General features: G+C 44.7%; 1 protein-coding gene across 6 annotated transcripts in view; it reads right to left on the minus strand.

Annotated features, from left to right (window-relative positions):
* Positions 1-27,841, minus strand: part of FN1 (fibronectin 1) — a 150,554-nt gene that overhangs the window by 42,743 nt on the left and 79,970 nt on the right. For 4 of the 6 annotated variants that reach the window (XM_078681302.1, XM_078681301.1, XM_078681306.1 and 1 more), the window contains exons 20-31: positions 27,533-27,799; positions 15,263-15,357; positions 14,611-14,779; positions 8,713-8,799; positions 7,375-7,566; positions 4,896-5,168; positions 4,027-4,209; positions 3,366-3,455; positions 2,225-2,494; positions 1,915-2,031; positions 936-1,100; positions 693-848 (exon numbers count right to left, since the gene is read on the minus strand). In XM_078681302.1, coding sequence (XP_078537428.1) covers positions 693-848; positions 936-1,100; positions 1,915-2,031; positions 2,225-2,494; positions 3,366-3,455; positions 4,027-4,209; positions 4,896-5,168; positions 7,375-7,566; positions 8,713-8,799; positions 14,611-14,779; positions 15,263-15,357; positions 27,533-27,799 — 2,064 coding nt within the window. The remainder of the gene's footprint in view (positions 1-692; positions 849-935; positions 1,101-1,914; positions 2,032-2,224; positions 2,495-3,365; positions 3,456-4,026; positions 4,210-4,895; positions 5,169-7,374; positions 7,567-8,712; positions 8,800-14,610; positions 14,780-15,262; positions 15,358-27,532; positions 27,800-27,841) is intronic. The other 2 variants (XM_078681304.1, XM_078681307.1) reach the window with 1 other exon arrangement.

Consider the following 27,841-nt stretch of genomic DNA (forward strand, 5'->3'; position numbering starts at 1 on the left):
TGGTTAAGGTCTTGCATACAGATTAGTTCTTGTATCTATTTTGGGCCAAATTAAGAGGAGACAAACCGTGATGAGGCTCAGAAAGCCTCTGACCTCTGGTCAGAGGGGTTCAGTTTCGGCCGCTGCATTACAATACAGGCAGTTGAAACTGAAATGGGCCGGTCATTCCAGCTGGATTCTGAGGGGCTCAAGGAGCCAGCTGGTCAGTCGGAGACCGGCACATAATCCCAACTAAATGCATTCCTGCCGTAGGAATTGCGTTACCGGTTTCAGACAGGCTTTCCGACATGGAAAGCCTGTCAGAAAGTGACTTTCGGGGCCCGTAAGCAGGGCCCCCTTCTGCCTACGGTTTGGGGCAGAGGGGGCACATATCGTGTCCCCTCGTGAATCCCTGCACCGTGTGGAAGGCACCATGAGATGCAGGGATTCACACAGACTCCCATTTGACTATGAGGAGCTTTGCTATGGCCGGTTTACAGCTGCAGCACAAGCTCTCATAGGGAAATGTGTATGAGAATCCTCAAACCCTCACTTATAGAGCTTGTCCCATGCAACCAGTAGGGTAACCTAATGATCCATTATTATAATGCTAAAACAAAGTGTGTACATACATGGCTTTTTCTCAAATTAAAAATCCCACATAATGTATCTGCTGGAAGTTTGGAATTCACTGCAAATTTGGAAGCTCTTACCTGGGGGTACAATATGGGACACAGTAGGGCCAACACCACTTTTGGGGGCACTGGTGACTCTGTAACCTGTCACTGGAGTAGAGGAAGGCATCCAGCGGACTTGAATGCTGTGGTCTTGAACATCGGTCACTTGCAACTGAGTTGGTTTATCCACCACTGCAAAAAGAAAGTTACAATTGTAAGAACACAACAGAAGAGTTATAGGTTTCGTGCATATTACCCGGCATGCTCTGTAGTCCGCACCTGTTTTGTGCGTTACAGTGACTGGCTTGCTGGAAGCAGGGCTATCTCCTCGTCCTGTTACAGCATACACAGTGATTATGTATTCCGCTCCAGGCTTCAGGCCACGGATGGGGGCATCAGACCTGTCACCAGGTACAGTGAATTCCTGAACTGGCGTCTCACCTCCTAGGAAAAAAAAAAAAAAAAAAAAAAAATTTGATTTAGAATAACGCTCCTCATTCGCAGTTTCAGCTTAGAAAAAGAACCCTTTCAGGGACAGATTTAAAGTCTTGCTAGCCTAGTAAAACTTTAAAGCATAATTCTAAAAAGCTTGATTAATACATAGGGCAGCAATGTTAATTTAAATGTTATCGCTCAACGTAGTATACATTTCAGAAAATGTACTCTTATCATTAATAATTCCAGAGATCTACCATGTTCTTCCATGATAATTCTGTGCATTCAATTAAAACAGTATTTTTCCCCCAGGGAGAATTTTAGTATCTTCTGCTAAAGAGTTAAAGCAAATTCAACTTCTGCTACCAATACATAAATGAGGGAAAACTGATTTCAGCTTTGCAGCCTGCTTACTCAGTATCAGAATTCAGTTTACCACTAATAGCTCCGCAGAATACAGGAAAAGAAGAAAAAAGTGATGTAGAAAAGTGGGAACTACAGGTTAATTATCCCTTTATTAGAAAAAGGATATCCAAAGGATGGTTATTGTGGGTTTTATTTGCCACTCCTAGAAGTCTCTAAACTCACCTTTTATAAACCAGTGAAAAAGGGCAACAAACTTTAATGAAATATGTAGCCAAAAGTGCTGATATATGGACCTGAAACCAGCTCATTTTCCTTCCTCTACATTTAGTGTTAACAGACTAGACTCACAGGCCTTAACTAAAGATATTGTTCAATCATGCCCACTCCAACTGGTAAGCCACACATGATCGTTTGGTCATTCAGTTTTTAAAGGTTAGTTCTAGCTGCATAGTATTACCTGTTTCGGTATAGGTTATGCGATAGTATCGGACACCGACAGGAGGGGCATCCCAGCTGATGCTCAACGAGGTGGGTGTGGAGGAAGTGACTTCCAGGTTAGTCGGTGTATCAGAAACTGGCAGAAATGAAAGAAAAATTGAGGGGGTTAATCATTTAGAAGGTAATTATTCTATCCAAAACAGAACTATATTTGGCTGCAATCATTCACAACTTCTGGATCTAGGCTCAAAAGGCAAGTGCCCTTACCAATGGCTCCCTTCAATACAAACATTCAATCAAGGACCTGCTGACCACGCAGGTCAACATACCTGTTGCCTGTTGTCCCACAAGAGGCACGCTCTCCTGTCTGCCGTTTACAGCAAAAATGCTGACCACATACTCTGTGCCCGGGGCCAGGTTGGTGAGTGTAAGCGAGTTGCGAGAGGGTGGCACCCGCTCCTCCTTTGGCCGGCCTCCACCAATCTCAGGATAATACTGGATTTTGTAGCCTGTTACAGTTGCTCGCGGAGCCATCCAGTAAACAGTGAAAGAGCTGGATGTGATATCCGAGAAGTCTAGACCAGTTGGTGAGTCGAGACCTGTTTAAAAGAGGGCATTTTATCAATTATTCTGGAAGAATTCAGAAGGTACCATAATATTTTACATTTAAAATGTATTAAAAGTTCTGGAAAGGGTGCCTCTGCATAACTTTAGACTGTTAAATCCAGTAATAATCCACTGACATTTTAGGAATTTATTAATTTAAGTTTTTAAAATGAGGATTACCAGAAAAGTAGTGTTAAACTTGCATAACGTGGCATGGACTTTCTACATCTAAATAGGAACCATCTTCAATTAAACCATTGCACTGCACTCTCCCTAGTAACACCACCCCAAACTCGGATGCGTGAAACAACTAGATTTAAATGACAGCTAGCTACCTCTGCATCACTTTTCTTTCTGACTAAGTAAACTAATAACCAATGGTAATTTATCTTCATTACAAAATGTTTTACCAGCCTAGTCTAGGTCTGGACCTGGAAACCTCCTGTAGGCAGATGGACCAGGCTTCATAGGTTAAATCATCCTTGAGGTTGAAATTCTGAGTACTTCCACCATTTCAGAGGTGGAAGTGAGTAGCCTTACCAACATGCCACCATTGAAGCTAATGCACACTTTTAAACATACAGGTTTCACGCTGTGCTACCCCATCAAAAGATGCATAACCACGACAGAACTATCCATCTGATTCACATGTTCTGACAGATGTGTAAAGAATAAATAGCATGTCTGCAGGAGAGGTACCTTCAAATTAAAGTCCATAAAGTCTTACTATGCATGAACAATTTGATTACATTATTGAATAGAAATGGATAACTGTCAGTGAATAGCTTTCTATACCCCCCACCCCTCCAAAATCTTTACCCAAACTCTGATTTGGTATTATGTTCCGATCACCTCAACACTTACCTGTCCTTTGCACTCCGGCGAGAGGTGTGCTTTCCCGTTCCTCATACACAGCAAACACACTTACTACATATTCAGTGCCAGGCAGGAGGTCTGGAAAAAAAAAATGTGAAAATTAAGATTCACAAAAGTCCATCTCAGTAACTGGTATATGAATAGGTCTCCTTATACAGGCAACTCTACAGAAATTCTTAACTACTCAATCAGTGCCATCAAGCATTTCATATACCTAAAGGTCACCAATACTGCTTTTGTGGAACAGTCTGGCTGTACGTCAAGTGTGTTTTAGAGCCCAATCTCACCTTTTACTAGACTTTGGAACTGTGGAGGTGAGATGGCTGCCTATTTCCAAACTCTTCTCACTACTGTAAGACTGTTACATCCATAGATAAACATTATCTTTTTGTAGAGTCAGATTGGCCTATTGCGTGAAGGGATAGGTAGCAGTGGATGGGGTAACAACTTCCGAGCAAGAACCGTGAAGTTGAATTGACACTGAAGCCAGTGAGCATAGCAGGTGTCCAGTCCTATAAAATGGTACATTCCTGGAAGGTCCCCAGTGGCGTTTCCCCATACCAACACCTAAAGCTCACATTCATAAATATAGATTGAAACTGTCATCTCTCTAGACCAATCTCTTTTCTTGTATGCCGCTTCTCCTTACTTGTCAACACCACCATGTTGTCGGATGGTGAAATAGTCAGCTCAGTGGCATCTTCCTCATTCTTGGATGGGGCGAAGCGCACCAGGAAGCTAGAAAGCACCATGCTGGGTGGAGCAGACCAGGTCACACGCATAGAGTCTGGGCCCACGTTGGTAAAGCGAAGATCCGTGGCAGGTGGGACAGCTGGAGTTAAGACAGTGAAACAAGTGAGATGAATGGACACAAGACAATTCCAGGCTAGGAAGAAAGGGGCCAGGAGAGCAGTCATGAAACGAACCATGCACAACAGATAACTGGAATTCATGCAGAAACCTGCAAATGGTAGGAATGTGACGACTTTACCTGAACACCCACATCTCAAAAGCTGGGCCACCATTTCAGATGACAAGCTTAACCCTACTTGTTTCATAAAGGTTGAATCACCCAACATTTCTCAGGTTTTTATAAGATCTTTTAATAACCACTTCACTTTTGAGAATGGTTGAAGGAAGACTGCATGCAAAGTTTATGGAATATAGGTCCAGTCCACACTGCCCTCACACCCCAAAGGCCTCTGATCATGCAATGCAGATAGCCTTCCCCTGTGAAACATGCATGCCACTAGCCAGTGCTCTTCATTTGTAGTAGAAAGGCACATGGGACCATCAGAAGCCAAACAGAGTTCTATGAAAATGGGGGCTATTTCCCAACATAATTACAAGAAGACGCATTCTTAAGGTATAGCACTCTTTACTAATGAAGGTTAGGCCATAATTTGTTAACTTAAGAGTGAATAGTCTTAAACACCAAGAGAATTAACCATGGTATATTTGGCTAGTGACAAGCAGGCATCACGACCAGTTGTGAACCCAGATGCTTTCTAAATTCACCAGTTTGTTGTGTCAGCGTGGTAGGGGCACTCTCTCCGCCGCTAACAAGAGTGATCACGCTGATGTCATAGTCAATGCCCGGCTCCAACCCGGAGACCTTGTAGTATCCTTCCGTGGGGCCAACAAAATCTTCATAGATTGGTACAGACTCCCCAGCTGCTACTACTGTGACGCGGTAACCGATAATGGTAGCGCCCTTCAGTGGCGTCCACCGCAGATCGATGCTCGTGTCGGTTACATCAACAAAGTTTAGATCAGTGAGCGATGGCACCTCTATTGGTTTAGAAGCAAAAACAGAAAAGCAAGGAGGTGGGAGAAATGTAAATGAACAGAAGCCGCGATCATCAGATTACATGGATTGCAAATTGATGGCAGGTTAATAAAAGCAACGTTTAATATGCGTGACTCAAAATTAATGTTAGATGCTCAAGCTGTACCATGTTACCAAATAACAAAAAGCTAAAGGTTCAAGTGGATGCCCATTTTGAGTTGAAGTATCTAATAAGAATTTAGGTGCTGACAATCACTAGGTCTCAATGGGCATGAATAATTGAAACTGAGCAAAACAAGCCAGCAGCACTACAAGGCCATGCTAATGGCAAATTGTGCTCCATACAAGAGCCACCAAGACCAACTGATGCGGTTATTACAGCCACTGACATAGCTCAAAGGACTATTTAGGGGGAACAAATAAAAGCCCAGAAAAAAGTCCTGATCGAAATAAAATATTGTAAGTCCCTGAACACATGTACTATGGATCAAAGCCCATCTCTGAAGAGGTGCGATTTCCGTAGCAATTTATTGGTATGTCAGTCCATTTCCTCCCAAGTTTAACCCGCCCATCTGTATCTCTAGTCTCCCATCTACAGTATCAACACTAGTTTGCCATGGTACTTTTAAGTAAGTCCCCAAAAATATGCTACATTGAGCTTTCACCAGAACACCATAGTCCAACAAGATAGTTTCTCTAAATGTATACACAGCACATTTCATCTGTGGTAAATCTTTCCTTGAACCAACAAATCTGCTTAAACCTTAACTTGCCAGGAAAATTCTTCAAGGCAGAAAAAGATACTTAGTCTCTGCAAAACGTATCCATCCAAGCCCTATCCCCAACCAGCACTGCTCCCTCTTCTCCCAATAAGGCTATCTTCATTAAGCTTCCCCATCTACCTAAAGAGGTACACAAACTAGGGTCAGTCACCAGAAGCAATCGCAAAGGGCCTTTACTCATGGAAAACTGATTCGCAATCTTTCCCCCTCCCCAGCCTCATCTCTCATCCAATAGCACTCCTTGGCCTCCTTAGGAGAGCTAAATTTAATAAGCATACTAGTATTGCTGCTTCAGCATATGGTTTCATAATGGAGCAGCTGGAGCACAGCACTGCATTTACAAGCTACCAAATTAAGGTATCGCAGAAAGATCATAAGCAAGGTTCACTTCCTAGGGTGTTGGGGAGGAGTTAACGGTTGCAACCCAGACTAACTATTCAGTTTGGAATGCAGCAGCACATTACAGAAAAGATTCTATTAAATCCACTAGTTTTAAATATATTAAATTGGAAGGATACTAAACAATGAAACCAACCTGTGGAGCATAAACGCATCAATTAAAGAAGGAAAATGAATGACATTCCAAACCTCTTTGGGCTCCTGAACCCTCTAAGAGGACAGGTATTTAACAAAATTGGTGGCATCATAGTAAAAAGACCCCAAAACATTAATAGAGCACATTAACACTCAAAGGAAGTGAACACTCAGCTAATGATCTTTCTTAATAGCACACCCAATTATACTGAAACCCACAGTATTCAGCCCCCTCCAAAATCGGTTAGGAGCAGAAAGATAGTGATTTTGCAGTTTCCACTTGACTTCTTGTTTTGTGGAAGTGGATTCATCGGCATAATTTGAAACTCCTTATGCCTCCCTCCCCCTTACACATTTTTTTATACAAGGCTCTCCTTGGCACCTATCTCTTTGTTTGGTGGACATGAAGCTTCAGAGGTTACAAACAAGGGGGAAAAACTCCTTAGGAAAACAGACAGAATAGCAAGCAACTTCTGTGACTGAAGCATGTAGTCTGGAACCAATGGCTGTAGTGCTACAGTTATGTGTTCTGTTGGTGCAACTTCTGTCATGTTTCACTCAGAAGAGGAGTATGGAGCAGAGGGAAAGAACAGGTGTTACTGATGCTCCAGGAGCCATTGAGAAAACCAACACCACACACAACATGGGAGGAATGCTTGCAAATGGAAGCATTGGCAATCGGTCGGGGCAGTATTCCAACTTCTTGTTTCAGCCACCGCTCCATGTGAATGAACACAAAATATAAATTCACAATTCCACATATGCAGTTCTCATCTTGTAGAAATGCTGCTTACAAATGTATTAAGGCTGCTGTTTCCACTGTTGTGCAGGGGACAGTGCTTGGAAGAGGAATGGGATGGTTGATCATACCCTGAAGGGACTCATCATTTACCTTGTGTGATTGTCTTCCAGATGGGCTCACTCTCCTGATCATCTTTTACAGAAACAACACTGACATTGTATTGAACTCCAGGACTCAGGCTCTCAAAGATGCATGAGCTCTGGCTCTCATCGACTTCTTCTTCCAGAGTGTAGCCTGGATGCCCCACAGTAGGGGCAGTGGTGATGCGATATCCAGTTATGCCTATAATACAGAGCACAGGTCAGTCACATGGCAAGCAATTAAATCTCCTCTACTGCATTACCCTAGAGGCCATGTAAATTGGGGTAGTGTTCATATCTTGAAGCTTTTATATTTATAATCCTTCATATAAAGTACAGTTTTTTAATCTATACCCAGACATGCCCAACGTCTTCAACCCGAAATAGATTTGGGATATCATGGCTGCTGTACAAAATGATGTGAACTAAACTAGTTAAGTGGTAATAGAAGCCCAAAGGGTGTTTGAAGCGATGGTTACACCCCCCCCCCTCAAGTTCAGAATTAAATCTACACTCACTGTTGAATGGTGACAAATCCTATGCAAATTTCATGTACCCAAATAAAACTTGAGAAAAAGTATATTATATATATATATATATATATATATATATATATATATATATATATATATATATATATGAAACAGTCCCTGCTTGCTCTCGCCTGGAGCCCAATCCTGGATACCGCAGCGCAGAAGAAGAGAGGAGACCCAAGTGCAGGTGAGCAGTGTATTTTATTTCGTCGGGGAGACGGCACACCTCAGCATAAATATATACACACATACATACACACATACATACACACACACACACACACACACACACACACGATTCATATTAAAACAGACAAAGGCAAAGTCCGCAATTAAACAAATATGCAAGCCACACATTTAATTATATAGTCAGGCTTCAAGAAATGTTTAGAATGAGCCAAATGATGCACATCCACCATGAGTAACAAAAGAACAAAAAGCGCACACAGCAAATGTGAGGGAAAATAAATAAACCAAAGTAAGCCATTCAACAACCTCCAAAACAAACACTTGAAATGCCTACAAGCTTAATGAGCAAGTGTAAGAAATCAGTTAAAAAAATTAAATGGAGGTTCAAGTACATACTGTAAGTTTTCAAATGGGCTCTAAAATGGCAAACTACAACCATTGGAAATATTCCTAGGTTACAGTCAACTATGGAGGTATTTTTGTGGTTCACTGCATGACACCCAAATAGACAATGAAGAAAGGAGATGGGCTCTGCAGAAAGCCCTGCGGTGAAGAGAACAGGCTCCTTAGAACAAACCGGCCATGACTTTTTGAAGGCGGGAAGAAATGCCAGCAAACATCTTTACCTGGGGAGGGGCTTCGGTTCCAGGAAACGGTCAAGGTTGCAAAATCAGGGCTAGGTTCCAAGTGCAGATTGGTTGGTGGCGATATAGCTATAACAGAAAAATAAATACAACATACACCTGACACTGTGTGCAATCACATTGGAAGCGTATGCTAAACATAATAAGCATTTCAAAACACTCAAACCATCTTCCATTTGAAGCTTAGCAAAATCTCCACAGAACAGAGGCAGTGTCTTTTCATGCCACAGAGCTAGAACTACTGCCTGCAAACGATTGCCTCTACCTGGAGGACAGCTTGGCAGTGCCGCACAAACACCTACTTCCTAGAACTAGTTCAAAAGCCCTATACTGTGGGTGCTAGGGAGTTGAAGGAGAACCCTTGTCCTTGCTGGTGCCAGGCAGCATGGCCTTGGAGTAAACATAACTGGATCACAAAGAAGACTGTTCCCATAATCAAGCCAATTCTGGGTAAACCAGTTCCACAGAGGAGTCGCCTAAAACATGGTGGAATGCTGGCTAATACTTAAATGCTTTCTTCACTTTTTCCAGAAATTTACCTAGTAAGCCAACCCTCACCCCCCCCCCCCACCCCGCCCCCCCACCCAAATATTGAAAGAAAACCTGCAAAAGTAGAGTTTAAGGGGTTACTGGTCTACTTAAAAGTTCGATTTTTTTTAAAATAGGTTGGTCATTATTTTTTAATGTTCAGATTTAATTGAATGATTTGGTAGTTTTGAACGTTTCATGTATGCCTCCTGCCCTTAGCCAATTTGGATAGAAGTTAGTCTATTGTATTGTATTTGTATTGCACAGGCGTGGTGCTCAAGCACACCTGGTCAGGTAGCAAGCTACCCTATGGAGCACTTTACCTGGAATGGTGAATGCTTGTCTTAAGACCTATTTGCGTATTAATTTGAAAACATTGTGTTTTGTACATGCGCAATACACAATGGAAGCAAACACATGCCTGCACTAAGGTTCCATTAGACAGCCACTGTTGACTTTGATCAGGACATAAGGGCAACACAATCGGTCAACTAGGATGTAATGGGATTTGGGTTTTATACAACTGCATATTGCTAGAACATCAGTGAGACAGACTCATTAGGATAGTTGGCTAAATATTTATGCAGGCACCCCGCCAATCACTGTTTGTTAATCAAAATCAGATGTTTCAACCATGCTTCTCTTATATCGTCACATTTACCTGACAGACCCTACATTTGTACACCATTTTCTTTAGCGCTAAAACCCAGTTTCTGTGCAAGTGCAGACTGCCCGGATTAAGAGCTCCATAGCTACCTTCAATTTCAAAGGAAATCAAATCACCTTCTCCAGCCCCCTGAACATCCTCCTCGAATACTGCAGTGAAGGAACAGCTCCATAATATGTGAAAGAATGTACTTCGGATAGTACTAGGCTGGGAGTGGTGCGCTTATGACGAGAAAACCGTGAAGAAAAAAAAAAAAACTAGAGTGGAGTAGTGCGCTGTTATTGGCAACTTCTGGGGCGACAGGCACTCTAAGTTGGGGTTGTTTTAGACTCCTGATGCAGAGACCCAGGGAGGGTGAGAGTTATGGGATTTGCAACACTTGGTTATAGCATTAATTTACAGGCTCGTCTACACCAATTTATTTTCACTGAGGGGTTAGGGAGCTGGAGAGTACAGCACAGGTTTTGGTCACTGTCTGGCCGCAATGGCCTTCCCTGTGGCAGATGCGAACTCACATGACACCAATATATCTAGGCCAGGGACCGTGCTGAGAGAAGTGAAGGTTTGCTCATGGAATGGTAATGGCTTGGGGAACAAAATTAAATGAACGCTAGTACTCCAGTACCGGTAGCAACATTCCTCAGACTGCAGGAAACATTTCCAGGGTAACCATTACAAAGACCTGGACCGCTTCGGTTATAAGTTACTGGCCCACACTGGCTACTCCACAAACTCCAGGGACAGGTATACTGGTTAGGAAGTCATTGACTCCCTTTATTGTACACCTGGTACGACGCTCAAATAAAGCAAACGAAGAAAAACTTTAAAAAAAAAATCAAAAAAAAAAAAAAAAAATCGATTGAGTGGCCATAGAGAAAGACCTAGCAGCCACAGAGGACAGAGGGTGTGTCCCGCCAGTGCCAACTAAACCTCTGCCAATAGGAGCTATGGGCCTAGGCAGAGAACAAGGCACACAGTTATGCATTGGTGTCACAACAGACTAGACCAGCAAACTACTGACCTGGCTTGAAAAGAGGGACAAAGAGTTCTTGGGTGAAGGGATTTATAGATGAAGATTGTACCTTACAAACAAATATGGCCATAGCAGACACCCTTGCAGCCTACTACAAGAGACTCTACACTCATATGGGAGCCCGAATGGGTGCAGACAGTGAGGAGCCCCTAAAAGACCTTGCACTGCCGACACTCTTGGGTGATGCCAGGGAAGCCCTAAGAGCAGACGTGACAGAGGAGCTAGCAGCAACTGCCTAAGACCGCCAACCTAGAAAGGCTGTGGGACCCAACTGCCTAACCATAAAGTTATTTAAGGCCAGGCAGAGAAGGTAGGCAAGCCTTTGCTCGAGAGGTTTGAGGAGGCACGCAAAATAGGCTGCCTACCCACAGACCAGCGAATAGCTTAGATTGTGGTCATCCACAAGAAAGGAAAAACATACGATTGCGGCTCGTACTGCCGTGATCTTTACTCAATGTGGAAGCAAAGGTGTTGGCAATAATCCTCACAGCATGGGTAAGTAAAGTCATCACTACTATAGTACATCCAGACAAGTCTGGCTTTATGCCACATAGAAGCACTCACCTCAAACTGGTCTTGCGCCTCTATGGCGTGCTCCACATGACAGGAATGTTCTTGGGCAGACCAAGTTGTGCTAATGGCCCTGGATGCAAAAAATGTCATTCAACAGACTAGAATGGCTCTCTTCACCACCCCGACCAGACTAAGTTTTGGGCCGAAATTCTGCGGGTGGATTAGACTTCTATATCAGACCCCACAGGCTAGGGTGTGGGTTAAGACTGGCCCTGACCTTCGCTCTACAGAAATGAAACCAGCAGGGATGTCCCCTCGTCCATAATTTGTTTCCCTTGTTACTTGAACCGCTCGCAACCTGGATCCATCAGGATCTGCTCCTATGTAGAATTAGGATGGATGGAACAAGTCTCCCTTTACGCCGAAAGCATCCTCTTATAGGTCACAAAACCCTACTTCAATAGCCAGAATCCTGACAATCTTTGATCTGTTCAGTAGCTACTGCAGCTACAGAAACAAATAGGGTCAAGTCCATAAATTTTCCCTTATTGGAACCTGGAACCTGCGCGGACACTAGTTTGTGACAGGGGTGGGGGAGGGAGGGGGGGGAAACGAAGGAAGAGGTCCAAAACTTGTGTATCTAAGTCACCAGCAACCGGCATGAGTTTCTGCCTAGAAACATTTTACCCTAATTAGACTTTGACAATGTAATACACTGGTGGACCCTACCATTATCTTGAATGGGCAGAGCTGGTGTTTATAAAATGACCATCCTGCGCCTCATATGTGCTCCACACCACACAGTTCCAAATCCCTCGGGATTACTTAAAAAAAGTAGGTACAAAGTAGGTAAGGAACTAGGTTTGCTCCACTGGAGCAGAAGGACCCCACATATAGCCCTGGGTAAATTGCACAGGGGAGTGTACGATAAAGGGCTAGCAATCCCAGATATTAGGAAATACTATTGGGCATCACAGCTATTCGTGATTAACGATTGGGTCTTCTCGGATAGGCGGGAATCGGCCTACTGCATAGACAGGTGCGATGGATCGCAGGGATTATGAGGAGATCCTCTACTGTAAGAGGAGGGGGGGATGCTGCCACCACACACTGGGACGGTAATGCAGGTGTGGAGGGAAGCCGGACAATACTTGGGTTGGAACCATAAACTCACAGCCTTGACTCCAATGTGGTACAGTGACTTACTCCGAGAAGTTAATACCCTAGAGGGCTTCACCAAGTGGGCGACAATAGGTACAGAACATCGGGGAGATGTGTGGAGAGATCATCCCTTCATACAGTTTGAGGTTCTCAGACAGGAATTCGAGATGGCAGGGACAGGAGTAATATGGTGACAATCCTATGTCAAGTACTGCACTGTAAAACCTCTGACAGTAATCCGCCATATTCATTTTAGCCCTTGAATTACCCCCACTCCAATAGGACCAACCTGGCCTAATATACCAGGCCACTTCTCTCAACAGAAACACAAGCAACCCCAGACTGGTTTTGATCTATTTGGACCTTGTCTGGCCAGCCTAGGTTCTGCAGCACAGAACCCATGTGTGGACATACCAGTGGCACTTAGAATCCTAAAGGGGGTGGGTGGAGGAGCTGAAAAGGGAGGTTGGCTGGGGCAAAAAATGAACAATTGGTGGAACGTCTAAAATAAGATCAGCAATGTGGGAGATGGGGGTCCAGCAAATCCATACAAGTACCATCAGAACGCACCATATGGCACTATAGGAAGAGGTTGGGAAAACTGTGATAGGAGACCAGTTTCATGAGGATGTTCTAGCTTGCGGTCAATCATTACAAGTGAATGAGGCCTTCATGTGGCCCATTTTGTTACATACCAGGCTAGTCAAAACGGTCAAGATACATTAAGATATAAAGTGCCCTGTACACCCCAGTTAGTGGGGGGGGGGGGGGAGAGCGAGGTGAGGGAAGAGACCAATTAGTTTGTTCTATAAAGCCATTGTAGAACATGCAGCCAATTTACTACAGCTCTTAAGAAGATAAATGGGAGCAGGACTTATGCAGAGTGTCCAATGACAAAGGATAGTGACTGCTGCAGTAGCCACATTATTCCTATAGTGCTCAATTTAAAATTCTGAAATTCAATATCCTGCACAAAGCTTACTTGCCACTACTCAAAATCTGAGAAATATACCTATACAACGAGGCAATATATCCCAAATATCAGCAAGTATGCATACTTTAACCAGATGCAAAAAACAAGGTGATGAAATACTTGAATTATCTCTGCCACTGGCAATCGCTCGGGCTGCATCCCAATCCCTAATTTTAGCCCACCACGGGACCTCAGTTTGGATCCAGTCATATGCAAATCAGTCGTGACTCCCACACCTACCCAGAGCAGAGTAACACCTTGCGTGGCTTGATAAATCAGACTTTAGTGTAGCGCCGCCCTTGCGTAGTGCAAGGGCGACAACACTATGATAATTAGGCCCCAGAATGATTAAGCATTAAACTCTGTGTATGGTTGGGTAAAGTGCTGGTTGGGTAAAGTGTGCAAGGGCATTGTGGTCTATGTAAGAAAAGTTTTTCAAGTTGTACATGTCTGGCAGACAACATGACTCATTACCTCAAGCATGCTGCTGCACATACATGTGTTAGAAAGGTGTGAAAATAGACGTGGTCACGTAAGCAAGATTACCAAGTCTATTCAAGGGGCATGATAAAAAGAAATGTAAGTATTTCAGACCAGTCGATACACACGGTTCTTTAAGTAATCCCGTGCAGTTACGCTAAAAGATTACTTGTGAAACATTGTTTACATATTTTATGGCTGTAAACAGTGACAGCAAGAATAGCAGATTTCCACCCCCAAAACAGATGCAAGGCTTGTATCGTTTTGCCGTTTACAGGGCATGCTAAATTCAGCTTAATATTTTAGCTCTGATCTGTTGAAGAATAGCTTCACCCATCAAATCACCAATGTTCTACAGATGTACAATTTGCATTGCAAAAACCCCCAAAACAATTATACTACATAATGGTCAAAAGTTGGAATAAAAAAAAAAAAAAAAAAAAAAAAAAAAAAAAAAATTAGATTGTCATGAAACCTGACAAGATCAGATACCAGCTCTTCATATTCTAAAAAGGTTTGACGTACGTGTCACTACAGTCCTGGTGATGGGAGCCTCACTCTCGCTGCCATCGGTCAGAATAGAAACACTGTAGGTGTACTCCACACCAGGAGTCAGGCCAGATATCACGATGCTGCCAGATTCAGAGATTACCTCCCGTGGCGCTTCGCCTCCTTGGCTGGGCCGGACATCTAACTGTAAAAGAAACACCACGAAATGATCCACAGACCCATGCATAATAAGGTCTCAATAGGCAAATCACTAGCCAGTATGGCCAGGCCAGCAGAGGTGGGCACAAACAAAGTGACGCTCACAGCATGCAATTTAAATATGCAAACATTCTGTTGCATTTTACTGTATTTAGCATTACAATTAAGGATGCCTTTGCTTTACAACGATTTACCCTGCAGACCAAATTGTCACTTCAAAATGCTAGTGAATATCCTGTAAAACATTCCACAAAGCAAGCAAACCTACAGTTTTTTGGCCCATTACCAATGGCACCAACATCTGCACTACTTAAAAAACTTATTTCAATATACCTGAAGTTTATAATAATTACTAATATACATTTGGGCCAACTGGTCCGCACAACATTCGAAAGAACATTCCTAGTCAAATTGCAAACGCCTAGCGTTCAATCGGACGGTGTAAACGAGAGAATTCTCTTAAACTCACCTTGAAACCAATCCTGGGAACTGGGGTCCATGTAACAACAATGGTGGTCTCAGTCACTTCGGTGTTATATTGCGGAATTGATCCTACAGGAAGCACTGCAAGTAGGAAAACACACAAAGTGAGAACAGATACTGGAGAGCTTATGTAGCCCACCTAAACAGGAGCATGTCAAAGGTTTAAAACAAAACGAGCCATGAAAATAGGGCAGCAAGTAGGGCAACTTGAACAGCAAGTTGAAGTCCATGTAGGATATGGTTAGAAGGGGGCGTGAATGGACTTGTGCGGTTCTAGAAGTCTAAACTCTGTAGCACGCATTTGATATACTTAATTAGCAATTCAAAATGTAGTTGTGTTTAAAGTGTTGAAACTATATACTCAAACCTAATTTCTATATCTGTATGAAAGAAAACCATCAGTTTCAGGAAACAAACATCAAAACCTTTGTATTGTGAAAGAAGAATTGGTCACATCTTGCCACAAGTCACACGGAAGGGTATCGATCAGCTGCCCTTTGAGTTCCAATGCTGCCCAAAGCGATTAATAAATCTGTTATTTTAACTAGAAATACAATGCCCACGTAAACAGCAACAACCTTCCAAAAGGAAGGAGCTCAGTGTCATCTGCCTACGGTGGCGGGGAGCGCTCAGCGTCTCTAATCAGAGATGGGTCTCTCGGCTGGGGAAAGACAGCATGAAATGATAAACAATCGGATCAAAACATACATATAGGTGCATACAGACTGAAGGGAAACAACCGGTGAACATATAATATATAATACTTCATTAGTCTTTGAGATGATATATATATATATATATATATATATATATCTAAGACAGAGCCCAACTCAGACTTGCATGCAGTTCTGCGTTTGCTCTTGAATTAACATTTGCCACCAAGACATTATTTTTACATTTTGGTGCATTCTGGGGCCACATGACCACTGGGAAGCTACAGGTCACACTCACCTGTGAGCAAGGCGAGGGTGCCGAAACCAGTTGGGTTTAAAAGAGTGTTTTAATGTTGCTGAGCACGTGACACATTAAAGTCCTCTTGCATGCAAGTCGGAGTTGGGCTCTGTCGTTTGCGGTTGTTGAAAACTACAGGATTCTCCGTTCCGGTTACTGAGAGCCGGCCCTGCAGGGTCGGGGGCCCCCAGTAAAATGGAGCCCTTTTGCCACATTATGGGCCAGATGTAGGTAATTCTATTTGACCACTTCTTAAATACGGAATCATACCGATTCGGTATTTAAGAAGTGGTAAAATAGAGGGGGGGGGGGGGGGATGTAGGTAATACAGACTCGTTAAGATTTGGTATTTACCGATTCTGTAAATACCGATTCGGTAATGCCCATTGAATCCTATGGGCATTGAAGCCCATAGGAATCAATGGGCATTACCGAATCGGTATTTACAGAATCGGTAAATACCGATTTTAGCAAGGGTGCAGGGGGTGTCACTTTGACACCCTCTAGCACCCCAAATACAGGCATGTGGCACACAGACATGCACGCACACCTGGATTCGGTATTTTACCACCCAATTGGATTGGGTGGTAAAATACAGATTCTGAAAGGCCTTTGGGACTCAGAAGAGTCCCACCTACATCTGGAAATTACCGAACGGTAAAAATACCGATTCGGTATTTTACCGAATCTGTAAAATGATGCCCCTACATCTCAATCACCAAATACCGGTCGGTAACAGCCGAATTCGGCCGTTACCGACCGGTATTTGGCCTCCTACATCTGGCCCATATGTCCAATTTCAAAAAGGAAAAAGTTCTATTTTTTGGGATATAACGTGCAAATATACAATATTTACAAACATTAATACTAAATTGGACCTGGCACAATGATCAAAAAGTGTACATACATATATATTTACAATAAGTGAACAAATCTTCCCCCTTTGGCCAAAGGACACCATAAGAACCATAAAATAACTTTCATCCACACACACACACCATCTAAACCATCAGGCACACTACAAATCCATTCAAACTGCTAACTCACTAGAACAACAATACAGTTAAAAAGAATCACAGAATAGGAGCGACGGGAAACAGAAATAGTATAAGAATTTGAAAAAATATATAAAAGCTATGTAATATTCTTTACAGAAAGGCACCAAGAGGTGTCTAAATTATTTGGTTTGAGCTCAGCTAAGGGATCTAGTAACTCAGTATAGCATAGGGAATGGTTAAAGGGTGACTGGTAAGTCCAAAATCTCTATATTTGTACAAATGGTGTACATATACTGGTAGGTTTGAATGGGGAAACAGGTAATGGGGCATGTACTGGTAGGTTTGAATGGGGGAAACAAGTTATAGGGCCTTAATCCATTTATAACGTTATGTGGTTTCCGTGAAGCTCAAACTTGATTTTTACTTTTGTATTAAAGAAAACAATCACTTTCAGGAAACACACATGAAAACCTTTGTATTGTAAAAGAAACTCTACACCCTTGCCAATAGTCAAATGGAAGGGCATCGATCAGCTACCCTTTGAGTTCCAATGCTGCTAAAAGCGATTAATGAATCTGTTATTTTAACTAGAAATACAATGCCCACGTAAACCAAAAACGTTAAAAGGAATTGGAGTTTATTTATTTGAAATCACTGTTCGACAAGACTACTTGACTGCCAACAAAAAAAAGCCTGATGCAAAAAGTGCAACGTTTCTCACACATAAGTGTCACATTCTCCATCGCAGGCAGGCAGAGTGGCGCCATTCTCAAAAATATTTCATTCTACGGAAGCACAAATACTACACAGAAGTTACAAGCACAACCCTTTATACACACCCTAGACTTAGCATTAGTTCAAAGGCAGCGCTGTGGTGCCTTTGAGAGGCATTCCAAATTGAAAAGGTAATAACTGTGCTCTTAGCACACTTCTGTTGTGAGGGCAAGGATTTTTATTCACATTTTGACATGTACTAGCTAGTAGAGAACTTGTGAAATGTCACAGAAGATACTAAAAGACATGTGTAGCAGCCAGTCGCATGTGTGGCTCTAATATTGGACTCATGGCAGACTCACCTTTTGGAGGAACACCAATTTTAAGAGCCTTTCTTTTAAACCTTTCACAGGTTGAAGTCTATACACATGTCCCTAAGCGGTAAGTGACCTTAGTTAAAAGGCTAAATTGGATGGGTAACCATAAGGAGGGGAGGGGGGCAGTCATTCTGTGCAGTAGCAATGGTTAGACTAGCCACATTTGTTCGAAAAGTAGTTGGTTAAGAGCAATGCCTCCCATCCATAAGCCTAGTGGCTTTGCTTCACCCACACTGAAAAATCTACTATCACATTTGAGGCAGCTCTAGCAAAAAAATAATCTGCTGCAAGTCACAAAATCACTGTCACCATCGTTGACTAAAAAAACCTAACACCAGTCAGTGTTGGTCACGTGTTGCAATAGACAAAGCTACTAATGTTTTGTTGCGATAGCACCATTCTGCTATCCATCCAACACAGGCAAACTGACAGGATTCCTGCTTAACGCTCGCCTGTATTTGGCCAACTGTCACAGAGCTAGTATTTGCAGAGGACTCCACTCAAATTGCTTAAAATCGTTAATATTGTTAGAGTGAGCCATCCCTAAAGTAAGCCATTGGTTTCTTTCACGCAATAGCTTTGACTCTGCAACATCACCTTCTTGGACCATCACTATCTTTAGCAACTGAGGAAGAGGTGATACTGTAAACTGCAGATTCCAAAGATCAGAAAACAGCTGTTAACTCTACCAAGCGCTTCACTCTGTACTGCATACGTATGAGAGCTCTTGAAAGCAGTAGCCAACATCGCACCAGGGTATGCATGGAAAGAGTGCTCTATTGCCTTTAAAATGTTTTGCACCACTGACTGGCTTTGCGGCATCAATATAGTTGCAATGCTGAGGACATGGCCATTATGAATGAACCCATTCACACTTTCAGTGACAAACAGATAACATTGGATCACATTGCTCGTTTCACATACTTCATCCAAATGTTACCCCACTGGATATTCTTCACACAATCAATCCTGCAACATCTTCTGGACAATGCGACAGTACTACAGCCACAGCAGTGTCAGTTGTGCGCTATATAAAAATAATGAACAACAACAAGTTGCCACATTCAAACGAAGGGAAGGCATTACCCAGGGGGCTTGCTTATTTCTATGGTTCATCCTACAAAGCGAAGCAGTTAAAAATAAGTTCAGATTTGACGCTTCTACATGTCAAACGCCAGATATTGCTTGCCTCAAAGGAAGCTTGCGGCCCACTTTGCAATCATGGCTGGCGGAACTCAGATGGGCAAATGTTAACTACCCAGAGACGAGAGGCAAACGAAGAAGTTCAACCCCAGAGATGAACGAGGCCTGGGATCGCATATTGAATGACATACCCAATTAATTTATTTATGTATTTGAAAGTTTTATATAGCGCGAACAAGATCTTTGCAGATATCAGAGCGCTTTACATAGAAAGGGGGCGCATGAGGGAACATAGTCAAACAGGTAAGTCAGTAATGCTAATAGTACAAATGCGTGGGAGCATAGAAAATCACGTAAGTCATTAATACAGTTAAAACAAATAAGCAAAGGGGTCGAACAAGTAGTACAGATCGGTGCAGAGTCTTAAAAGAGTTCAAAATAGTACTTCAAGTATATTTAGCCATGAGGATAGCTTTTACTTCTTTCTTAAACAGTGTAGTGGAGGAGATAAGCCTCGTTTCAGGGGGGAGTGAGTTCCAGATCCTGGGTGCCATTCCTGAGAAGGAGCGTTTATAAGTTTTCCTTCCAGAATCTTCGAGGCTTCAGCAGAAGATTGTTTGTGCCTCTGGTGTTTCTAGAGCCGCCAGAAATTGTCAACTTCTGAGTGAGATAGCTTGGTGCGCTCATGTGGACAGCCTTGTGCGTCATGCAGGCGATTTTCAGATGTATTCTGGCTTCGAAAGGCAGCCAGTTCAGGTATTTCAAGTCAGGGGAGATATGCGAGTGTTTTTTTGACCCCGTGATGAGTCTCGCTGCAGCGTTTAGAGAAGCTCTTAGGGGTGCGGTAGTAGTTAGGGGGAGTCCGCAGAGGGCGATGCTGCCATATTCTATTAGAGGGATGACTAGTGCTTGTACTGCAGTTTGGAAGTCATTGGCAGGAAGGAAGGGTTCAAGTTTCCTCCGGGTATTGATTTGGTAGTTCGCTCCCTTAGTTGCCTTGCTGATATGTTCCTGCATGTTGAGATTGGTGTCAAGTGTAATGTCTAAGGATTTTGCTGAGTCTACGATGGTGGGTTGGACATTGAGTGCAGTTAGGTGTTTAAGCCAGATTTGTGTGGTAGAGATCTTAGCGGGAGGTGAGATAAGAAGGAACTCTGTTTTCAGAGCATTGAGTTTGAGATTATTATCGGCAAGTCAGGATTGGGTGCTTCTTGAGTTCAGGAGCAAAATGTCTTTGGGGGATTGTAATTGGAGATATAGTTGGGTATCATCGGCGTACATGTGAAAGTGTACATTGGACGCTTGTAACAAGGTAGTGAGAGGTTCCATAACTAGGTTGAACAAAGTTGGGGATAGGCAGGATCCTTAGGGGACACCTAACGATACAGGTATTGGCGAAGACATCAGGTTGTTGCTCTTGAATTTCTGCGACCTGTTGTGTAGAAAGGAAGTGAACCACTTGAGGACAGTCCCAGAAAGACCCATTCTTGTGTTTAATAGTTCGAGTAAATTCTCATGTTTAACTGTGTCGAATGCTGAAGAGAGATCAAGAAGGATGAGGAGGCATGTATCGTTTTGATCTAGGATTTGAAGAGCGTCGTCAATTATGTGGGTCATAGCAGTTTCTGTACTGTGTCCTGCTCGGAAGCCTGATTGATGAGGATTGAGGAGACCAAACTGATCAATGTGTTTAGTCAGTTGTAGTTGTGCGCATTTTTCAAACAATTTGGCGAGTGTGGGGATATTGGTAATGGGGCGGTAGTTGTTTAAATCAGAGGGGTCGGCTGTAGGTTTCTTTAGTAAAGGTGTGACTTGTCCAACTTTGAGGGAGTCAGGGATGTTTCCTTGTTGAAGTGAGCTGTTGATAATTTTAGTCCAGAGTGGGAGGAGCAACGGGATAAAGTCTTTTACAGCGTTAGCAGGAAGGGGGTCCGTGAGGTGATTGGATGGTTTCACGGTGCTGAGCAGTTTGCCAATTTCTTCTTCAGAGTAGGTGACAAAGGAAGACCATGTGGCATGGTTTTTTGGTTCAGTGGGTGCTATGCAATGAGGTTTGGAGTAGAGGCTTGCGTCAATGATGAGATCGCTCTTTATGTTGCCTGTTTTTTGGATAAAGAAAGCGGAGAAGTCTTCACAGGAGGGAGCCTCGCGCAAATTGCTGAGTGGCTGGGGTTGTTCCTTGGATTGTGTTCTGATTAGCTCAAACAATTTTCTCGGCCGGTTTTTTGCTTGGTCGAGCTGGAGGCTGAAGTAATCTAGGCGTTTCTCTTTTTCTTCAGTGTTTTTAGGTGCAGTGCAGAGGGAGCTGATCTCCAGGTGCGCTCTGCCATTCGCATGGCTCGTCTGTCCTCATTCAGACTCCCGTCGTACCATGGATTGGAGATTTTAGTAGACTCTTTTTAGTTAAATAGGTGCAGCCTCATTAATTATTGAGGTCATTGCGTTGAGATCGTGGTCAGTCAAGGATTGAACGTCCGTAGTGCCGGTAGGGGGGAAGTAGGAGATTGCAGCTGTTAGGGGGTAAAGAGTTTGGTTTGAGTTTTTTCAGGTCTCTTTTCCAAATTTTGGGCTTGGCGGATTGAGCCGGTTTAAATTTGACTTTTTCATTGATGAAGAATGTGACAATATGATGATCTGACCAGTCGCAGGGTTTGCATCGATTCGAGTTGGATAGAGTCTTCTTTGGAGATAAGGTCGAGGATAGAGCCTTTCTCGTGGGTCAGGCTGTTGCATATTTGGGTGAGGTCAAGGGCATTGAGGAAATTTTTAAGACTATTTACCACCGCGTCATTGTGATCGTTCCAGTGGAGGTTGAAGACCGAGGTATATTTGGGTGAGCTGCCGTCCGGAATTGGTTGAGATCATATCCATGATTTGTTGGGAGAAGATGGGGTTGTCCCCGGGTGGGTGGTAAATGCCGTGAAGAGAGCATATCGGTTTGCCCTCACGGAAAATATCGAGGCAGATGTATTCACAGGAAGTTGGGGAGGGTAGGGAGGAGGTGACTTTCAGAACAAAGGTTGTTCCGGTAAATGCATGCGATTCCACCACCAATTTTGCCGACCTGTCAAGTCTAATGATGTGGTAGTTTGGAGGAACCAGGATGTCCATTATCGGTGTAGAAGATTCGGTTAGCCAGGTTTCAGTCATGATGATTAGGTCAAGGTCCAGTGTTAAGATGAGATCAGCAATGGCGGAGGAGTGTCTAGAGGCCGATCTGCAGTTGGAGAGTGCATTTGAGACGGGGTGTGTCGAGGGTGGTAGAGGGTTCTAGAGAGAGGGGAACTTTTCTAAGGTTATTAGGTATGGAGCTTCTGTTTAGTGTGGGGGGTCTAAGGAAATTTGAGTGTATCGCGGGAATGGCGAGGTGTGTGGTATAGGGGAGCTGGGTCGTAGGAGCGGAGGAGGGTGTGGGTGTCGAGGTCCGAAAGCGGGTTGCGTGGGCGACAGGGGCGGTTGTTGCGATTGCGAACAGGGATTGAAGTCCAGTGAGGGGAGTGTTGAGTGAGAGAGTCATCCGAAAGGGTGGGGGACATGTTGGGGCGGTTGTAGCAATTGCGAGCAGGGATTGAAGTCCGGTTTGTGGGGAGTTGAATGTGGGAGTCAACCGGGACGGTGGGGGACCTGTTGGGAGGGGAGGTGGTGGTGGTGGTGGGTGAGGGGTGTTTGTTGTGATTGCGAACAGGGATTGAATTCCAGTGTGGGTAGTGTTGAGTGAAGGCATCATCCGGAGGGGTGGGGGACATGTTGGGGTGGTTGTTGCGATTGCGACTAGGGATTGAAGTACGGTGTGTGGTGTGTTGAATGTGGGAATCATCCGGAAGGGTGGGGGACCTGTTGGGAGGGGGGGTGGTAGTGGGTGAGGGGTGTTTGGGGTCTGTGAAGAGTAGTTCTTTGATGTGAATGTTTTCTTTGATCTGGTTGAGGGTGGCCATAATCATGTCCAGCGTGGGATAGGTGTTGGTGGTGGGGAGTGGGTGAGTCAGGGGTGAGTGACTGACCAGGGAATTGGCATGCGGGTCGGGGGGAGGGCTGGTGTTCGTGCAAGGCCCCGTGGAGTGGGCCCCGAGGAGACATTGTTTGGGAGGGAGGGGTGTGGTTGAAGTAGGGATGGGTGTGGTTGGAGTAGGGAGGAGGTTGGTGGTCTAGGTGAGGACCTTGGTGGTAGGCGGAGAGATCAGGGTGGGGGGATGTGTATATTAGCGGTGGTGGGTTGCAGGTAGGATAATGGGGGGTGAGAATGGGGTGGAAATGGGGTTCGAGATGGTCCTGTTGTGGGGAGGAGGTGTTAAATTTAAGAAGGTGGCGTGTTCTGCGTGATTAGAGGGTGGTATTGGGGACTGAGAATGGGGGGGGATAAAGGGTGGGATTCGTCGTTGTGCGCGTCGGGCTGTTGCTGGACTAGGTTAGACGGGTTGTGGGTGGGAGCTGTGATGTCAGGGGTGAAAGGAGTGGGTGTGGTATGAGTGGAGGTCCGAGGGGAGGTAGGGGGGTGGGGGTGCAGATGGTGTATGGGGGGTAGAGATCTGTGTCTGCGATTGCGGAGTGTGTGGTAGCTACAACTGGTGGGTTATTGACTAGGGTGCTGGGGGTAGATGTGAGGTGCTTGTCGTTCTGGTGCTGAACTATGTTAGAAGGGTTGTGTGTGGGGGCTGTGAGGTCAGGGGTGGTAGGACTGGAGGTGATAAGAGTGGCGGTCCGAGGATTGGAGAGGTGCTCTTTGAAGGTGGGGAACAGGTTGTCTAGTAGTTCCAGGTTCCTGTCTCTGGATTGCATTAGGACAATCCCGTTGTTGTAGATAGTAATGGTGGCTCTGCCTGGGAAGAGTTGGGATGGTGTGATGGATAGTGTTAGGCCAGGTGTGATGGATAGTGTTAGGCCATACGCTGATTTCCTGGAGGTGAGTAAGGTGAGGAACGCTTTTCTCCATTGAGCTCTGCGTGTGGTGTGGAAGATGATATCGGTGTTCAGGGATCCGTTGACCGGTGAGAAGTAGGAGTCGGCAAAGGGTGTTTCCGGGTGGGACCTAAGGCAGTTGTGTTTGAAGCGTTTAGCGGCTTTCTTGGTAAGTACGGGTGGGTAGTTGATTTTATATGTGTGCTTGCCAACGGGATCCATGGCGGTATAGGTAGGTGCGGGACGGTGAAATGTAATGATATATAGGAATACAATACAAGTGCAAACAAGTTACAAGGGTCAATAGTGACACTAGTGAGCACCCTAAATATATGAGGTAGCAATCGGTGCATTACAGGAGAGAAAGTGAGATGGGTGCAGGTTACAAAAATGTAGAAAATATAAGTAGAGGTATAATACTAATAATAAACGGGAACAAAATACATATGCAAACAGTACCGGGGAAAAAAGTGAATGAGGTTACACGAATGTACAAAATGTAAGTAGAGGTATAATACTGATGATATACGGGAGCAAAATACAAATGCAAACAGTACCGGGGAAAAAAGTGAAATGGGTGCAGGTAACAGAAATGAGCAAAATGAAAGTAGGAGTATAATACTGATGTTGTACAAGAACAGAATACAAGTGCAAACAGTAAGTTACAAGGATCAAAAAGTGAGACTAGTGAGCCACCAGAGTATATGAGGTAGCAATCTGTGCTTTACCGAAGTATATGAGGTAGCAGTCGGTGCTTTACAAGAGAAAAAAGTGCCGTGGGGCAGGTTACACAAGTGTACAAAATATCAGTAGAGATACAATACTGCACTAAAGGCAGACAGTCAATCACAGGAAGGAGTGGTTACAGAGCTATGTAGAGCACGCGGTAGTTGAGATTAGACTGAAATGGCTAGTTCGTAGGGTATGAACAGATAGTCAAAATAGTCAGAGTGGCTAGTCCATGATGGCCGCCAAAGTGAGAGAATAGTCTAAAATGGCCGCCAAATAGGGGGGATAGCGTCATTAGTCCTCTGTTAGTTGTTGCTTTGAGAGCAGGGATGGGCAGTTTCAGTTCCTATTCGAGCTAGCCCAGTATCTTGCTGTGGGGAGTCATCTCTATTTTGGTTATCTTAGGTGGAGCTGTTGAGGAGCCTCGTGGGCTCTGGAGGAACAGGAGGGGATTTATTGCTTCAGTTTATGACCCCAGCCATTTTGAACAAAGGAGGTTTTAGAGAGTGAGAACAAAAGAAACGAATGGGGCGAAGTAAATACCCTTTTTCAGATTTCTGCTCAGTAGATGCGCTGTAGTCCCAGCCTCGAGGGGGCAGAGACGATCTTTGCCAGCGTTTGCAGGTCTGTTCCCAGGGTCCCGGTGGCAGTGACGCCCTGATTGCCAAGCTCACATATGTAGGAGCGGGCCTATGGGGGCAGACTCTATACTTGTGGATTTTTAATTGAGGGTGGGGGGTGGGGAGGCGGAGGGGCATCCGGCTGCGGCAAAACGTGAACAAATGATCCTCCTTTCCACGAGAGTCTCCCTGGGGGTGGTGGCGCCCTCGCTCGCCTGCGCTGGGTCGGGCCGCGCTAACTTGTCTGCTTGACAGCCGATCAGCGGCTCCCCGTGCTCACCCTGGCAGCAGGGCACCAACTTCCTCTGGTGTCACCGGGATGCGTTCCACTTAGTCCGAGGTGTTCCTGACGGTGACTGCAGGCGTTGAGGGCGAGTGGACAGGCACACAGCTCACCGGGCAGGGAGATCACTCCCATCGTGAGTGGGACACCGGGACGAACACCGCGATGACCGCAGGCGGGCCGGGCAACACCGCAGTGGGTTCCCGATGTCCGTCCGGCGTCTCTTGATGTCGGTCCCTCGGGTGGCGGCCGCAGGAAACCAGGTCCGGGTCCACTTCCATCCAGTCAGTCCGGCGTAAGCGGCGGTGATTTCAGGCGGGTCGGACCCTCCGGTGGTCCGCTACCGCTCGCCTCGCAGGCAGCCACAACGGGCACCCGTCGTCCACAGCGGGCTCCAGGCAACAGGCCTCCGTGCCATTCTCCGCATGTGGCCGGGGACAGCCCAGGGTCCGAGGAAGAAAGGAGGGGGTGAATCGGTCTTCTCCAGCGATGCTCACAGCCTCTGCGCAGGTCGGGGATCCCCAGAGTGCCTCGTCCTCCGAGATACAGGTAAGGATTATAGCATTCAAATCCAGTTACTTGTTAAGATCCAGTTACTTGTTAAGATCCAGTTACTTGAGAGTTGAGTTGCATCGGGTGCTAACAGGGATAAAATCCAAGAATGGAATCCCACGCACTCGGAGCTCTTAACAAGAGCTCCTATCCGGCGCCCATCTTGCCTTGATTGTACCAAGTCAGGCGAATGAGGAGAGAGAGCACCAAAGGTGGGGTCATCCACCATATATGGATTGGGGCACATTTGGACGAGGACCTTCATTTATCAATCACCACAACAAGGACAACAAACCCATGAGATCCCTGCTCAAACCTCTCCCCCACAATCCCACAAGACAACACATCCATCTTTAGCAGGGCTGGTAATTTCTCTGGTTTGTTGTTGAATCTTAAGATGTTAACACTGTAGGCTTCCTAGTGATAGTTGTAAATACAGATTGAGACAGACATGGCAACATTGGGCATGGACACAGACGTCCAGTCCGTGGCAAAATAAAGGAGGGATGGGAGGTTATACTTACAAATGTAAAGTGTATGTTAATAAAACATGTTTTCCCTCCCAAAAAATAGAAAAACCTCAAACAAGTTGCAGCACCCTACTCCAGTCACCTCCATGTGAAGAGTATGTAACTGCCCATTCAGCAAAACAAAGTAGTAGAATAACTACTAATAATTGATGTTCATTTCCTAGTGTGGCAGTCACACAAGCATCACTGTACATATCTGAACTACTCCTTGGGTAACAGGCTTCAGAGTTTGCAAAAGTATGAACCAAGGAGGTGGGGGTCATATTACTACCCTATACGGATAGGACCAAACATTCCCCCAGTACCTTTCAAATTATGGATTACTTTTTCTGGCAAGGGACATTAGAGGGGATCAAATCCCATTAAAGTCTGCTGTAGAGGGCAACAATGCAATTATTTAAGCCTTTGGTTCCTGGCAAGTGCTATCTAGTCAAACATGAGGATCACCACATGCAATACCTACAGGTGCTGAAGACTCCGGTCACTCTGGGGCTCTGCTGAGTGCCCTGTAGGGCTACCAATGCAGCGGTGTACTCAGTCCCAGGAAGCAGGCTCCTCAGGGGATAGTAGCGAGTAGATGGTGGTATAGTGAACTGCTGTGGCTGGCCTCCTCTGGTCTCAGTCAAAACGAGTAGGTACCCAGTGATCGGTGCACGAGGAGCAATCCATGCCACCTTGACAGTGGATTCAGTTATGTTGAGAAAACGAAGGCCAGTGGGCTCATCAAGCTCTGTTGAGTCAAAGCAGGTAACAATTGGCAAAAATTGTGAAT

Source organism: Lissotriton helveticus, chromosome 3_1 (assembly GCF_964261635.1).
Source record: "Lissotriton helveticus chromosome 3_1, aLisHel1.1, whole genome shotgun sequence".
Lineage (NCBI taxonomy): Eukaryota > Metazoa > Chordata > Amphibia > Caudata > Salamandridae > Lissotriton > Lissotriton helveticus.